Here is a 16,001-nt window from a genome sequence, read left to right as displayed (position 1 = left end):
GAGATCTGACTATGCTGGTGATTTATTATGAGTTGAGGATACAATTCTAGTACCTGCCTTACACGCTTGAGCCAAAAGATAGTGCTAAATAAGATATGTCAAAGGAATACATACACAGTAATGTAAATGTACTATTTTTTCTGAACATACATGCCAATGTCAAAGTTAAATGCATCAGATAGGTAAGCTTGAAGCTTATCAACTGCATACAATAAGAGAAAAGGACCATAACTACAAAAGCATGTGTTGAAATGGTGCTGTGAGCATTCAGCTATTGAGGCACTGAACATTATGAAGGTATATCCCTGTAACTGGAGACATGGTCATCTTGATGTCTCTGACACAGTTGCAGGGAAGCTGGTATAAGATTGAGGTACTGGACAAGGGAGAATCACAATCCAGTACAATAGAGTAAAGCAGTACAAGGGGCCATCACTCTGCACAGAGAGACCAAGAACTGAAACTGGGTGAATTCATATCAACTAAAAATATCAAACCCAAGAGTTTTCATATAATCTTTCAGACTAGGGTTGGTGATGTATAAATAGAACCCTGTAAGCAGATCACAATCAGTGATGGAAAACCATCCATCAGAGAGGAGCCACCCACTATTTCTCCAAGAACTGCAGTACCATAGTCAGTTCTGTCTTCAAGATGAATATCATGTTTAACCATAAAAAAGTCACCTTACAAAAATAGGAAATGTAGACACTATATTTGAATTTAACTTTTATTTTAAAGACATCATTTGGGACAGTGAAAAAATTAAAATCAAGTAACTACAGGAATTCTTAACACAAATCAGTGCAGAGCATCAATTACAGCAGCAGTCATGGGTTACTAGAGCAAACATACCACAGATTGGACACCCTACCCTATCTTTTCAATGACTCAAGTGTCTCCTGCACACAGCAGGGTGGTCACTTTGAACAGGATGGAGTGTCAGTCTGACTGACAGGTAGGGCGGAGGCAGGACCAGGCCAGCCAGTCTTTCCTGGGGCTGAGAAGGATGATGAGTGGGGATGGCCCAGACCTCCCCTGTCCACCAGAGAGAAGCACACTGAGCCAGGAGTCTTGTCAAAGCAGGAACTTTATTGTATCAGGAGTGAATTTATATAGGTTGGGGTTAAGGGTGAGGATAGTGGGCCAATGAGATGATGCCATCTCAGCAGTTACTCGGCAGAAGCGATTCTAGGTCGGGTAGTGCTGAGCCACTCCTATGCTGAAGGCATGTCCTAGGACAGGTCACAAAACTTGAGCTAGGCTCGGGAAGTTACATTGGGCCCCGTGCCCCGGCCTTATGGGCCCAACAATGGAGTTCTTCTGTATGTGTTGTCCTAATATCTTCCCTTCCTTCTTACCCCTGGGCAGCTCACAATATGGGGTACATGGCGTAGGAAGCAATTCCACAGTAGTTGTTCTGATCTCTGGGAATCTTTATGTAGCCTTTTTCTCCCCAATTTTCACCATGGCTGAAAGAAATCAGGTTTTCCATTTAGTAGAAAAGACACAGCAGAATGGAATTTTACAATAACTCTGAATTTGAGTACAGAGCCAGAGGCCAATTTAATAGAAAGCATCAGAAAAGGCAGAGTCAATTCCAGAGTACCAAGATTTATCTCACAGAGAACAGTGAAAATAATAGCAGGGAGAATTAGGACATATTCCACCCACAGGTTGTTCAGAAATAACCAATGAGAAATAGAAAATCAATGATGCAAATATTATATTGATTCCCAAGGAAATCAACAACAGAATCTGAACTCTGTGTTCATACATTATATGTTAGCTGCTCCAGACAAAGACAGGAACCAGACAGTAAAGCCAGATCCCACAACTGGAAGGTCTGGAGTTGGAGTCCGAGTTCCACTTAAAGCCAGAATGAGACTGAAGGTGTGTCTCGGTGACTAGGAGCACTTGGAATTCTTCCAAAGGACAAAAGTTCCCACCCACCACAGTACCCAAGTCAGTGAGCTCATAATCCCTGTAACTGGAGCTGTAGGGAATGTGGCATCTTCATCTGGTCTGCATGAGCATCTGCCTACACACAGCATTCACTCATACAGACACATACAACAAATAAAAATAACATTAAAAGAAAACTAGGATGTTTTTAGCAGCCAATCTGTAATTGCAGAAGTCAAGACATAACTGGAACAAACTGGATAAGCACACTAACAAAAATAGAAAACTCTAGGATCAGTGACACTCTCTTCCTCAATATAGAAGAACTGAGGAAGACAACTGTTATCAGCATCAGGCACACACACACACACACACACACACACACACACACACACACACACACAAACACACCACATTTGAACAACAAAAAAGAAAAGAAAAGGTTCCTTTCTCAACTTAATTGTAACCACACTTTCTGTGACAATATAAACTATAACAACAAACAGAAAGTCCATTTGAAACCTAAAATACAAATAATTTCAGCAATCTATACCTGTTCTTTAACAGCCAATATTTCTTGCCCTCTGACTCTCTGCCTTCATAGCCAAAGCCAACCAACAGCAAACCATGGTCAGGAGAATCACGTTTGCAATTAGGCTCATGGTATATACCTGAAAAATAAGATCGAGGGAGTGAAAGACTCCAATAACCTGATAATGATCATGGTCAACAACAGTAAGTGAGCATTTTATAACTGGACTAAAAAGACAGAAAGTCCTTCCCTACACTCATATAGGATGACTCTTTCACATCTCATGTTTTCACTAATAGAACCCTATTTCAGGAAATTGTAACTGAACATAAATAACTTAATTTAAGGCACTCTTTAGAATCCAGTTCTAGAAAGACAATCACTCCACATCTTAAAAATATACCAAGTGAGGAAAGAAAAATAAAGTTAAACAAGAATGATAAATAATGAAGTGCTCACATGCATAGAGATGTCATGTCACATAGTAATAACATATGATAATGGTAGAGACAAGTGAAAAATTTACAAACACTAAATCTCACATCAAATTTTATACAATATTAAGACATCAACCTGGCATGTCCCTAAGGGTCACAAGCATTCTTCATTAATATCTAGAAAAACACATACTTACCTCCCTTATAGTTTTTAAAAGATGCATGTTGAGCATCAATTCCAACAGCAATGGGCCCATGAGTTACTAAAGCATTCATTAGGGCTTCTTCATTCCTTGGGACAACCAAAAAGCGGGTGACCTTAACAACAGAACGTTCAGGACGGTACCTGCAGCGTCCTTCCTTTAAAATAAATAAATAAATACAGAGTTAAAAGACTTGGTTACTTCCATCTACCTTCTGGAGAGCAAGAGTCAGAAGCATAACACTCGGACCTTTGCGGTGGACCATCCCCACATTTGGACTGTTATAAATCATTCCAGGAAGTGAAATGTTACTGGGAGATTTGGAACTGAAAAATCAGCTCTCGTGTCTTCAATGACACCTCATCGGTCTTCCTATCCATAAAAAAATTTTATGGAGCAGAAACCTGTATTATATGTGAAATGGTTTGCACATTCTCCATGTGCATAGAAGCAGGAACAGCTACATGGAACCGTGGAATCAGGCAACCATGCAATGGTGGACACTGCAATGACAGCAGTGGTGGTGTGCAGAGAGACTCTACATTCAATGTGAAGTCTGAAGGAAATGGATTATAATTTCTGCCATTTTCCCCTTTCCCTAGCCAAACTAAAATGACATCCCAGGAAGCCCACTCACCTTTGCTTCATATGGATAGGTTGCCTCAGCCTCCAGACCTCCATTGTGCTTCACATATAGGAAGGCACCATAAGGTTTGCCTCCATCACAGCCTTCAGTGCCAAAAGATCTAGAACAGTCTATTAGGTTCTGTACACTCAGTTGGATCAGTTTGCCTGTTTTCTTGAACAGCTGTCCTTCTATGGAACCAGCCACAGCAAAAGCCCAACAAGCACCACAACCTAGCTGAACAGAGAAGAAAAAACTGTTGTCCACAAACAAATACTAACTGCAATAATAACTTAAGCTATTGAATGCTTTATCAAAAATGAACTATTAGCATTTTATGGATGCCTAGGAAAGATCACGCTCCACGGGGAGGTATCTCATGCCCCAATGGTTAGCCATACATACACACACAGATGCACAAAAGACCATGATCTATTGGATGCCTAGTGTGATAAATGTCCCTAATGGAATAAATTAAATCTGGAGAGAAATAAAGTGGGGCCACTAGGTAGAGGTTTAAAACTAAGTAGTACATAGAAATGATAGGTATGCATTCTATAGCTGTATGGGCCCTATAATTGGTAAGGCATGGATTAGGGATTCCTCATTCCTTGGGACAACTAAGAAACATTTACTAGCAATTGAATGCTAAGGACAATACCTGTGGCAGTCAAGTTATAAAAATATGTTTGGTGAACAGCATATCATACCACAGTTAAATAAGATAGACATGTTTATAACTTGTTGCATCCCAGTAGTTGAGGAAGAGAGTCATGTGATGTTGTAATACCTGTCTTCGCACAGGAGCCACATAGCCTTGTGTTCTCCAATCCAAAGTTTTGGGGATTTTGGGATCGCCTCGTTTCTGGATGCGTTTTCCATTCTTTAGAGTCAAAACTGAACCCTCCATCATCATTTTCCTCATTTCTTCACCAGTCTTCAAGGAAAGTACATAAAATCTCCATTTAAACAACAGAAGAGAAAATGAAAAAGTGTGAAACAGTTTGAGTCATACTGACCATGTCACCAAATTCATTCATCTCTACAGTGAAGTTGTTCATCCCCAGGCCATTCCCCTCACTGTGCAGTTTGATCATTTTCACATTTTCTTCCCATACTGCTCTCTTCTGTCTTTCTTCCTCCTGGAAATAAACATAACAAATGTCATTTATTTCCAATTATACCCCTGCACTACCTGACCAAGTTGACTTCTTGCTGCATATGTATAGAGGTCATGGAGAGGGATCTTGGGACACTAAAGCAAGCCACTCTCAACACCCTGATGAGCAGAGACAGTGGCCACCTTGTGTTCATGCCATGTTACACTAATACCTCAAGTAGGGGTGGCATCTATGACCTCTATTAAATCCATGAACCCCAAGCAGCAATGAACATGCTCTACAAGGACCCTCTGTGTGTCCATGTGACCTACTTGGGTGTATGTTTTCTCATTGCTCCTCTTCCACTCCTCCCACTCAGCATCCAAACTGTAATCTGGTTTTGGAGCACCTGAGGCTACTCCCAAACACAGGATGACCAAGAAGACAGCAGGAGTCATGTCTTAAGTACCTACAGAGTAAACAAAAATGAATAGGAGAATACACCAACACTCTTGAGAAATTAAGCCACCTATGCTGAATAAAATTATTCCAACTACTCTCCTAAATATTTACTCAAAGATTGTTTAAATGACTAAATATGAGTTTGGACTAGAGATGCCATGGATGGCACTTAGTTTTTACATAAAATTGCAGAGTATGTGGGAGAAATTCATGGAGTCGGCCATGTCCTGCCAATTGATGTGATCAGAAAGGTGACTGGACAGCAAAATTCAAATCCTACATAACTAGGGGTCTTGCAACAGTTAAACAAGTATTTGTAATGATACAAAACTTCTCTGATGTGGCATTTGATCTGAACTAAAAGATTTTTCCTGGAGCTGGGGGTCACATTGCATCACATCCCTTCTTAATACAAAGCAGGAGATGGGCTTTGTTTGAAACATTCCCTCTAGAAAGAAAACATCCTAGACTATCCCTCCTTCCTATGGGGGACATCAAGTTTACTAGTAGTTGACCCCATCATTGGGACTTGGCCACACACTCATTACTTCCACGAGAAAAGGCTCAGATGGAAAAGCCACCGGAATCCATAGCCACTAGTGATGATAGGGTACTAGATAAAGACTTCTTAGGATTCAGAATCAGGACCAGCTGGGTCTCATAAGCCGTGTTCTAGACTAGAGACATGCAACCTTATACTTCTGTACACAACAATCATGAAAAGAAGCTTCTGTCTAGTGGTGATGTTCAAGAAAATTATCTCTGTAGGCTCAGAATGAGATGAACATAACCCTGGTATGCATGATATCAGCTGTCACTGTTTCTGGCCAGAACCAGATTTGCACTGAATTGGAACCTATACAAACCTGGACATAGGTGGGATATGGTTTTCTGTCTGGCTTCTCAACCCTTTTCTACCTCTACACAGAAGGGCTGCTGAAGTTGAAAAGATATTCTCATTACTGGAGATCTGTCTGACTCTCTATGGTCTCTCAAGGCTTCTCCTCCAAGATCAATTCCCTTTCTGTCTTGGTAGAAGCAGGGCCTCACCTTGGTGACTGCTGTTTCCTCAGAGCACTCCAGAAGCTCTTCAGAGATCACTGAGATGTCAGAATCTGGCCCAGCAACACCTCACTCAGGCTTTAAATCCGAAGTCTGTCTAATCAGCCCTTTCCATCAACGTTTCCCTTCTTCCGATTGGTTATGGGGATAACCAGATCTGGCCTCCAGGCTTCTAATGAGATTTGATCTTAACTGTCCTGGAGGGGTCGGTGTGGGCTGCTTCCTGTGGACCATGGGGAGTTGAACTTGTGGACCTTCAGAGAGGAAGTTATGGAATCAGCCTTTAGGCTGTGGATCACACAATAGCCTGCCATTTAACTCAACAGTAGGTATAAATTGAGGTTAGGATGTTTCCTGGAAAAGCTGTGTAGGATTTCAGCATAGCACTTCATTTAGAATAAGAGGTGTAGGTTGCCACCATGGAGTGGACTCTCAGCATATTCCACTCTTATAGCTCATGTTTACTTCACTACTACATTGGGATCCCGTGAGAACACTAACTTTGTCATGTTTTCTTTTCGGTGTCACACAGGAACACAGCTAGTACTCATAAGAAGCCTAATGGAGGGGTGATTCCATATAGGAAGTGTTCAAGACCAAAGCAAGGAGGGAAATAGAAGTCTTAGTGTGCATGGTCTCATGAAACTATCTGACATTTCTCTACTTGAGGTTAAGTTGAACACCCATTGCCAAACACCATCAAATCTTTCAATATTTTCACTCAGTAACACATCTGTCACCTGAAATTTCAACATACATTATAGATATAAATCTCAGTGGCCTTCAGGACACAATTATTGTTGTACAAACATCACCAAGTAGATCTCTGGGAAGATTTCATCTACTTTTGGGAAGCTACAGACTAATTAAACAATAATCCTCTATTCAGTGTCCTCAACCTTAGCACCCCTCACTTCATTTTCTCTGTTTAGGATTTTGCCTCCTACCGTACACGGAGTGTGTTTCTTTACCATAGGCATGGTAGAGGTAGTTTCCACCATACCAGTATTGAAATAGGAGCCATTAGGAAATAAATTAGTCCCCTATACCTACTGCCAAATTATCCTCTTTTAATCTTTTAATTTAAAGATATTTAATTTAATATTTAATATTTAATTTAAATATCTTTAAATTAAGATATTCTGGAAATTCTAATTTATACCCTTTTATATTGTACCTGTCTCCAATTTGCACAAAATCTAAATTCAACCAATACATTTCTAAATGTAATAGAAACAGTGATGAATATTTATGTCATATAGAGTAGCCCAGTATAATGACCATAAGTCTTTTAAATGCCTAAGTATTCATTACTTGCTTAATAAAACTGGACTGCTCCATTTAGAGTTTTGAGTCTCTGCTAACAATGTCTATGCACACCATTCTGTTATCTCATTTCCTTCAAGAATACTGATAAGTCAAGTCACCACAAATCAGTATTTCCATCTGATTGCCCTTCAAATCTTATCAGGGTTCTCTTCCCCCACTGTGACCCAGGTGAAGTCTACTCATCCTTGCCTGACTGTAGCAAAAATCCTGAACATTTATCCAGCCACAGTCTTTCAACTCTGATTCTGTTTTGTTGCAATATTTTCACATTTTCAGATGCCCACCCTTCTCCTTGGCTATAAACTCTGTTATATGGACTTATGTTGAGCAGACCCACTTTCCCCACTGTGTCATCCTTATTATACGTATCTCCAGCGTCCTTAATAAACATTTCCTAGTAATGATGTCATAGGACAAGTTCCTCTTAGGCAGCAGTTTCCTTGGATTTTGGTTATCCAATATAGCACCAGGTGAGTGAGCACTTTTGTCAAAACATGACCACGTTCTTGCAGAGACCTAGGGATCTTCTCAGATTACCTCAAGAATCAAGTGTGGTCCTGGAATCATGTGAAAGGATCTAAAGCTCACTTGTGATTTCTAAGCTGCTCTAGCATGACCTAGTTTGCAACAGAGAAGAAAACAATCTGTTAATATGTTAAAGTTCTTCTTCCTCAATGTTGTTCTAATTGAAGAGGTAAGGGATTTAGAAATGAGGTTAGTTTTCTGGAGATGTAAATGATTGGTAACCTAAATTAAGATATTCTGGAAATTCTAATTTATACCCTTTTATGTTGTACCTAAGTCTCCATTTTTAAATGAGGTAATGAAAGAATGAGGAATGATGGAAACTTTTTCAGTATTCCTTATATAATTTCTTTCTTACACCTGTAACCTCACAACTAAATTTTAAAACCTAAATATATTTTGAAACAGAAAATCATATCAAGAAATTCCTCCCCAAAATTTTACCTGTGGCTATGAAATCACATTTGACACAAGGCAAACCTTATTAGCAACTAGAAACTCTGGAGAACAGCACATCAATGGCAGGTATGGCCTTGACCATTCTCACACATCTGGAATTCTACTGTAACACTCCGAGTATGTTGAACTTTTGTTTATTTGTGAACTCGGAGGAAGGTGTCAGTAACAATGACATGAAACAGCTGGATATTCCCCACCAGAAGGAGCTCTGCAAGTATTCTTCCATTTTCACTTTATTGTCCAGGAATCTCACCCTCCATGGAGGCTGTGAGAAGGCAGGAATGCACTTGTGATCTTTCAAGAAGTGTGATAAATTGTGAAATACCTTCCTATATATCCTATCATGTAGAATTATTGTGGAGGAAGATTGTCAGCCCTCCATCCTGGATATTTATCTAAGTGAATGAGGAAGGTGATGGTCTGATTGTGTGTAATTTTGGACTCAGGCTGCTCCTTAGACTGCTATCTGAAGAATCAAATCTGCCCACCAAACTGACTCTTACAGTGCCACAGTCCAGGAGAATGGAAATGTATTTCACAACTCATCACACTTCTTGGAGGACTGTAAGTACATTCCTAACTCCTCGCAGCCTTCCTACTTTGGATTCTCCTGATGATGGACAAATGTAATAAACCCTCTCCTCCACGAGTTGTTTTTGGTCATGTCATTTATCACAGCAATAGAAGACATTTATCATAGAAGACAGTCATGCTATGAGCTAAAAAAAACAATGTGAAGTAGCAGTTTTCTCTTCTTTGTACCAAGGAGTTTGAATCCAAATAGAAAAATGGGGATTAAAGATCCCTGATCTGTGTGAAATGAGTTGTGAAACTTGTCAAGCCCATTGTCCAAAATATCTGTACAAGTTTTCACTTTGATGATCCCTGAACAGTGGCACGTGTATGCAACGAATCCTTGTTCACAGTGGAAAGGCGGTGAGGTGGGGCCAGTCCTTTTCCAGAGTACATGGGGCGGGGGTAATGCTCAGTGACATTTTTGAAAGTCCACCATGCCACCACTTGTCTCAAGGAAGAGTCCGGCCAAAGCTTCTTGTTTCCCTCCATTTATGATGTGAAAGGTGAGTGTTGTCTGATACTCAGAAGTTTGTCCTCAGTCATCAGAATCCCTCACATGGGCTCAACTCTGCCACAGATCATCCTATAGCAATCTTCTACATACTGATGCACATATCCAACATACTGTCACTATTTTCCAAACATTATTGCAATGAGTATTATTATCCTTGTGCCATTGGAGTGTTGGGAAAATAATGTAACAAATTAATTTCTAGAGCTCCAGTAGCATGAAAAAGGATTATCAAAGACTGCATATTTACATGTAGTTATTTAAAATGTTCATTTTCTCAAAGTGTGTGAAGTATCTTATCCATACATGAGTACTGTAGTTAATCATTTCTTCACCTCCTGCTGCCACTTCCAGCCCTCCATTCCCACCTGCTGCCTGTGAATTTCATGACCCCATCTTTATTTATTCTTCCTGCATATGTATAAATATGTATATTATTCATCCGTTAGCATTGATCTAATGGAATTGTAGTAAAGCCTGATCATTTAGGATTGGGATAGCTACCAGGGAGCTTGTCCTGGAGAAATCCACTTCTCCCTTTCTCTGCAGCAATTGGTTGCCTGTATTTCTTCATCTAAGGGGCGCCTGTAAAATTTTCTACATCCACATTGAGAAAACAAATGGTGTTGTCACTGTACAGGTCTTGTTTAACCAACTATATTGGTTGTTGGCCCTTACTGGAACTCTTCTTGGATATCCTATTGCTGTTCTGTATTGTAGAGACCCTGTAGTCCTTGATCCACAGGACTGAACCCCTCCCCCACCCTCCAGAAGATCACAGTGGGATGGATATTGGGGTGGGCCAACACATAACCCTGGTTCTGGGACTGGGAAGTTGCCATGTTGGTCAGTCCCCAGCTCTCCCCTATCTTCTCTTCCAGGGTGAGCTCTCCAGCATTACCCTGGCTAGTTCATCCACTGCAGAGATGAGCAAGGGGCAGGGCCAGTTCTCTAGCTTTCATGTCCTCAGGGTCATTTCTCCCACATGTACACCTTCAGGGCCAGCGCTACTGTGCTGCCCAGGCAAGGTGTAGGGGTCACTCTCCCGAGTGCTGCAGCTGATGTGGGGGGTGGGACAGGAACAGCTCTTCTGCTCTTATGACCTCGGCCAGCTCTCCCACCTGCCTCAGGCATTGATGGGTGGGTTGGGGAGTAGCAAATTTTCAAAAGGAAAACATGAAGCAAGGAGAATAAACTGGAAGTAGAATGAGGCTATATTATCTCAAAATTCACCTCAAGTCACAGTTTATCTATCAAGATTGTACCTACAAAATCTCTCTGACTGGGAACGTGGTGTTCAAATACCCAAGCTGATGTGGATATTTATCATCAAACCACACAGTGTTTTTCTTTCTTTTGCCTATATGATGCTTTTACAGAACTGTTTCAGTGATAATTCCTTCACATTTTTTCTTTCTGTATATATAATCAACACACACACACTTTTCTTTTATCTTTAGGTAATTGCAGAGATTTTAGTGACCCATCCATTTTCAAATTACTTTTAAAAATATTATGACGCATGTTGGGGAAGAGAATATAGGATATAAGGGAGGATGTGGAATTAGATAAGGCATTCAAAGCAGCTGCCCACTAGTTACTGTTTAGCTCTTGAATGGATTCAGCCATCAGAAAAGCAGAGTATTGACCTAACTATCAACATAGCCTTAGACAATCCCTGCCTCCACTGTGTGTAGCATGAATCTTAAAGAGTCTTATTAATAAAAACAAACCTGGAGTTGGGTATTGGGGTGAATTCTCAAATATCAGAGAAGCAGAACAAACCACAGTCACCTCACCTTGCCAATACCTCAGCTGATCCTTTTTCCTCAGACTGGAAGCCTCTGAGTCCTCATATCCAAATGGATCTCAGCTGAACTGCTTCTCAAAAGTATCAAAGCTTAACCAGCTAAAAGCTTCTAGTTTCTGGTTTTCACACCTTGTATACTTTTTTGCTTTTTGCCATCACTTCCTGGGATTAAAGGCTCACTTCTTGGGATGTGGGATTAAAGGTGTGAGTTACCATGCCTGGCTGTTTCCAGTGTGGCTTTAAACTCACAGAGATCTGGATGGATCTCTGCCTCCCAAGTGATAGGATTAAAGGTGTGTGTGCCACCATTTTCTGGCCTCTATATCTAGTGGCTCTTCTGTTCTCTGACCCGAGATAAGTTTATTAGGGTACACAATATTTTGGAGAACACAATACCACCACAACTGTGAGTCTTGGTCTCCTAAATTATAAAGTGTAAATAATCTACCTGAAAGAACTGCTATGAGAATAAAATGATGTATACAAAAAGTGCACAGCATGGTGACCTGGACACAACACACTGTGTCCTCTAAGATATAGATATTATTATTAATCACAGCCCAGTTTACCATTTACTTCCTGAGTTTATAGAGACACCAGAGCTTATTTCTTTTCATTTTTAGTATTTTTTATTGAGAGTATATATTTTATTTAAGACAATACATTCTGATTATGGTTTCTCCTTCCCCAAGTCCATCCAGACATCCCCACTTCTGCATGAACCCAAATCCACGCCCTCAGGATACACATAGGCATCTAAATAATAATAATAACAAAAATAATATAAAATTAGATAAAATAAAAAATAAATATTAAGAGGACAAAACAAATAACACAAACAGAAGAAAAGGAGCAAAGGAAAAAATGAAACACATATAGATGTAGATATACACATATTCACATCACAGAAATCCTATAACACAGCACTGGAGATCAAAATATATAGGCAAAGGTAAAACAAAACAAACAAATAAGCCCTGACAAACCATTATGAGACAAAGAACTTTTCTAAATGCCATTGATTTCATTTTATGTTGGCCATCAACTGCTGGGCATGGAGCCTGGCCTTCAGAATCGTTTGCATATGAAGTAAGACTCCATTGGAGAAAACTAATCTTTCTTTTTTTAATTTTTTTATTTTACAATTAACTTAATTTCACATATCAGCCATGGATTCCCCTGTCTGCCCTCCTCCCCCCCCAGCCCTCCTCCCCCCAAGTCACCCCCCATTCCCATCTCCTCCAGGGCAAGGTTTCCCCTGGGGAGTCAGTCCAGCCTGATAGACTCAGCCGAGGCAGATCCAGTCCCCTCCTCCCTACACCAAGGCTGAGCAAAGTGTCCCAGCATAGGCCCCAGGCTCCAAAAAGCCAGCCCATGCACCAAGGACAGGTCCCAGCTCCACTGCCTGGGGGCCTCCTAAGCAGTTCAAGCTAAACAACTGTCTCACTTATCCAGAGGGCCTGATCCAGTTCCATGGGGGCTCTTCAGCTATTGGTTCACAGTTCATGCATTTCCACTAGTTTGGCTATTTGTCCCTGTGCTTTTTCCAATCATGGTCTTAATATCTCTCGCTCATACAATCCCTCCTCTCTCTCACCAATTGGACTCCTGGAGCTCCACCTGGGGCTCTGCTGGCTATGGGTCTCTGCATCTGCTTCCATCAGACACTGGATGAGAGTTCTATCATGACAGCCAGGGTGTTCGGCCATCTGGTCACCAGAGCAGGTCAGCTCAGGCACTCCTTCTATCATTGCCAGTAGTCTACAGTGGAGGTGTCTTAGTGGATTTGTGGGGACCTCTCTAGTACTCTGCTTCTCCTAAACATGGTAAGTACTCACTCACTCATAAGTGGATACTAGATGTAAAGCAAATGATAACCAGACTGCAACTCACAACTCCAGGGAGGCTACCTAGTAAAGAGGACCCTGAGAAGGACACAGTGATGGCCCAACGACAGAGAAATAGATGAGATCTACATGAGCAAACTGGGTGGGGGGGTTGTTAATGGAGGGCAAGGGTCGGGGGAAAGAGAGCTTAGGGGAGCGGGAGGTCCCAGCTGGATCAGGGGCAGAGTGGGAGAATGGAGAGGGAGATACCATAATGAATGGAGACCCCAGGGGAATAGAAAACTAATCTTTCATTTGTGAACAGTTACATTTGAAGATAGCTTCTGGGTTAGAAATGGGGCTTGTGTCCATGTCCCCTCTCAGTGCTGTGACCCCTTCCGGTCCACATCAGTGCAGGCCCTGTGCAAGCCATCTCTGAGTTCATGTGTGGATCATTCCCACTGTGTTACGAATGTACTGTTTCCTTGGTGTCTTCCATCTCCTCTGGCTCTTACAAATCTTGCTGCCTCCTTGTCCATAGGGTTTCCTGAACCCTGATGAGATGGATTTGATGGAGATATTCAAATTAGGACTGAGTTTTCCAAGGACTCTTACTCTTGGCACATTGTTCAGCTGTGGGTCTCTGTATTTATTCCCATAATAAATACAGAAGGAGGGAAGGAAGGAAGGAAGGAAGGAAGGAAGGAAGGAAGGAAGGAAAGAAGCTTCTCTGATGATGGCTGAGCAAGACACTGATCTATGTGTACAGCATAATGTCATAGAAGCCATTTTATTTCTATGTTCCTTTAGCAAATACTAATATTCTTCAGTAGTACTTGTTTTTCTGCTAGGTTCCAGGCATATCAGGTCTCAGGCTCTTGGCCACTGGAGTAGTGTTGGCCATGGGTTCCATCTCATGGAGTAGGCCTCAAATCCAATCAGATATTTGTTGGTTACTCCCACAAATTTTATGCCACTATTGAAGCAGTAGCTTTGGAATTAGCATGTGTTGCCTGGGGATGACCATGGGAGTCCTTGGGATAAAAACTCTACTAGATGCAACCTATTCCTAGAACTAGAAATTTCATAGGATAAGATGGCCATTTTTTCTGTATTAATTCTACTAATGCATGAGGTTGGGAAATATTTACATCATCATATCTTCTTCAATTTCTTTCTTCGGTGTCTTAAATTTTTTCCTATACTAAGACAATTATAAATGTGTTTTTTTCCTTATGGAACTTGCCAGGTTTTCTATGCTTGAACCCTATAGAGTCTTCTTGGAAATCTACCAATTCCTCAAATTTTTAAAGTTCAGGTGGTTAGTCACTGACAAGACAATGTAACTCTGGGGAGTCCAGTGCTTTGGTCACTTGGGGAATCCCTTGGAAGAGGAAGAGAAAGGACTGTAGAAACCAGAGGGATCATACTGCCATCCCTGGGCTGTTGGTCCTGGGTTCTATAAGAAGGTGGGCTGAGCAAGTCATGGGAAGCAAGCCAGAAAGCAGCACCCCTCCATGGCCTCTGCATCAGCTGTTGCCTGCAGGACCCTGCCCTGTTTGAGTTCCTGTCCTGACTTCCTTCAGTGACAAAACAGCATGCTGAAGTATAAGACAAATAAACCCTTTCCTCCCCAACTTGCTTTTTGGTCATGGTGTTTCATCACAGCAGTAGAAACCCTAACTAAGACAATTTGGAACCAGGAGTGGGGTACTGTTGTAACAAACCTAACTGTGTTTGGGGGAGGGTTGTGGAAGGACTTTAGGACTTGGGGCTAGAAAAGCCACTGAATGTTGAGACCTCAATGGAATGTTCTATAGGAACTTGGAAGATAAGAATATTGAGAGAAGTGCAAAGGATGGAGGCTTGGCTTGTAAAATTTCAGAGGGAAGTTTAAAGACTCTATCAGAACCATTTGCTATTTTTAATTAAGATCCTATGGTTATTTATAGCTGGGGCTGAAGAATCAACTGTGATTAACAAGATATCAGAACTACTAAAGGAAAGTTTCGCTGGTTGTTTCCTGAGTGCAGAGAATCTGTGTTCCAGTGGCAGCCAATGTAGTACCTCATGCTGACAGCCAGACTTGATGCAGCTGAGGCTCAGCACTGTGAGAGGCCAGGAGAGGTCATTGGGGAAGGTGCGGTCCCATTGGCAGTTTAAGGCCCAGGACTGAAGGGGTCATGCAAAGAAGCTGAAATTTGACAGCATGAAGAGAGCCTGTGAGAGTATTGATGAAAGTGTGGCCCAGATGCAGCAAGGGGTCTGACCTTTGGAGACCACCAGGAACAGCAGCAGAGTGGCGTGGAGCCAGCTGGGGCCTAGAAGATGAGCTGCATGTGCTGCAGAAGGCAGAGCTGGATAAGTAACCCAAGCTCTTTGGAGGAGTTCAGAAGATCATGAGTGAATCCCAGACAATTGGACATTGAGTTATTTATACTGCTGGAGTTTGGTTTTCCATAATTGAGATTGTAATAGTGCCCTGGTTCTTCCCTCTTGAAGAAAGTGTTTAATTTTGATTTTTAAAGGATCCCACAGCTAAAAGACTTGAACTTTTATAAGAAATTGGATATTTCAAAGAGACTGAAATTTTAATTTGTTTGAATTGGTAAAGGCTGTGTGACTTATTAAATTACTTA

At 41.3% G+C, this 16,001-nt stretch overlaps 1 protein-coding gene across 1 annotated transcript; it reads right to left on the bottom strand.

Moving 5' to 3' along the window:
* Positions 1-1,072: 1,072 nt before the first annotated feature.
* Positions 1,073-6,420, bottom strand: LOC114687419 (cathepsin 7-like). Its single transcript, XM_028862080.2, has 8 exons — positions 6,315-6,420; positions 5,135-5,271; positions 4,722-4,844; positions 4,493-4,639; positions 3,715-3,939; positions 3,072-3,234; positions 2,459-2,576; positions 1,073-1,472 (listed from the first exon to the last, which is right to left on the bottom strand). Exons 2-8 carry the CDS (start codon positions 5,258-5,260, stop codon positions 1,373-1,375), a joined length of 1,002 nt encoding a protein of 333 aa, XP_028717913.1. The 5' UTR covers positions 5,261-5,271; positions 6,315-6,420; the 3' UTR covers positions 1,073-1,372.
* Between the last annotated feature and the right edge of the window lie 9,581 nt (positions 6,421-16,001).

This window comes from Peromyscus leucopus, chromosome 5, assembly GCF_004664715.2.
Source record: "Peromyscus leucopus breed LL Stock chromosome 5, UCI_PerLeu_2.1, whole genome shotgun sequence".
Lineage (NCBI taxonomy): Eukaryota > Metazoa > Chordata > Mammalia > Rodentia > Cricetidae > Peromyscus > Peromyscus leucopus.
Note: the sequence above shows the minus strand (reverse complement) of the source record. Positions and strands in the feature narration are given on the sequence as shown.

Coding starts and splice junctions, on each gene's coding strand:
- LOC114687419 (XM_028862080.2), bottom strand. CDS start 5,260: ATGACTCCTGCTGTCTTCTTGGTCATCCTGTGTTTGGGAGTAGCCTCA. Junction 4,845..5,134: donor ATGAGAAAACATACACCCAA/GTAGGTCACATG, acceptor GTTTATTTCCAG/GAGGAAGAAAGACAGAAGAG. Junction 3,235..3,714: donor CCTATCCATATGAAGCAAAG/GTGAGTGGGCTT, acceptor TTTATTTTAAAG/GAAGGACGCTGCAGGTACCG.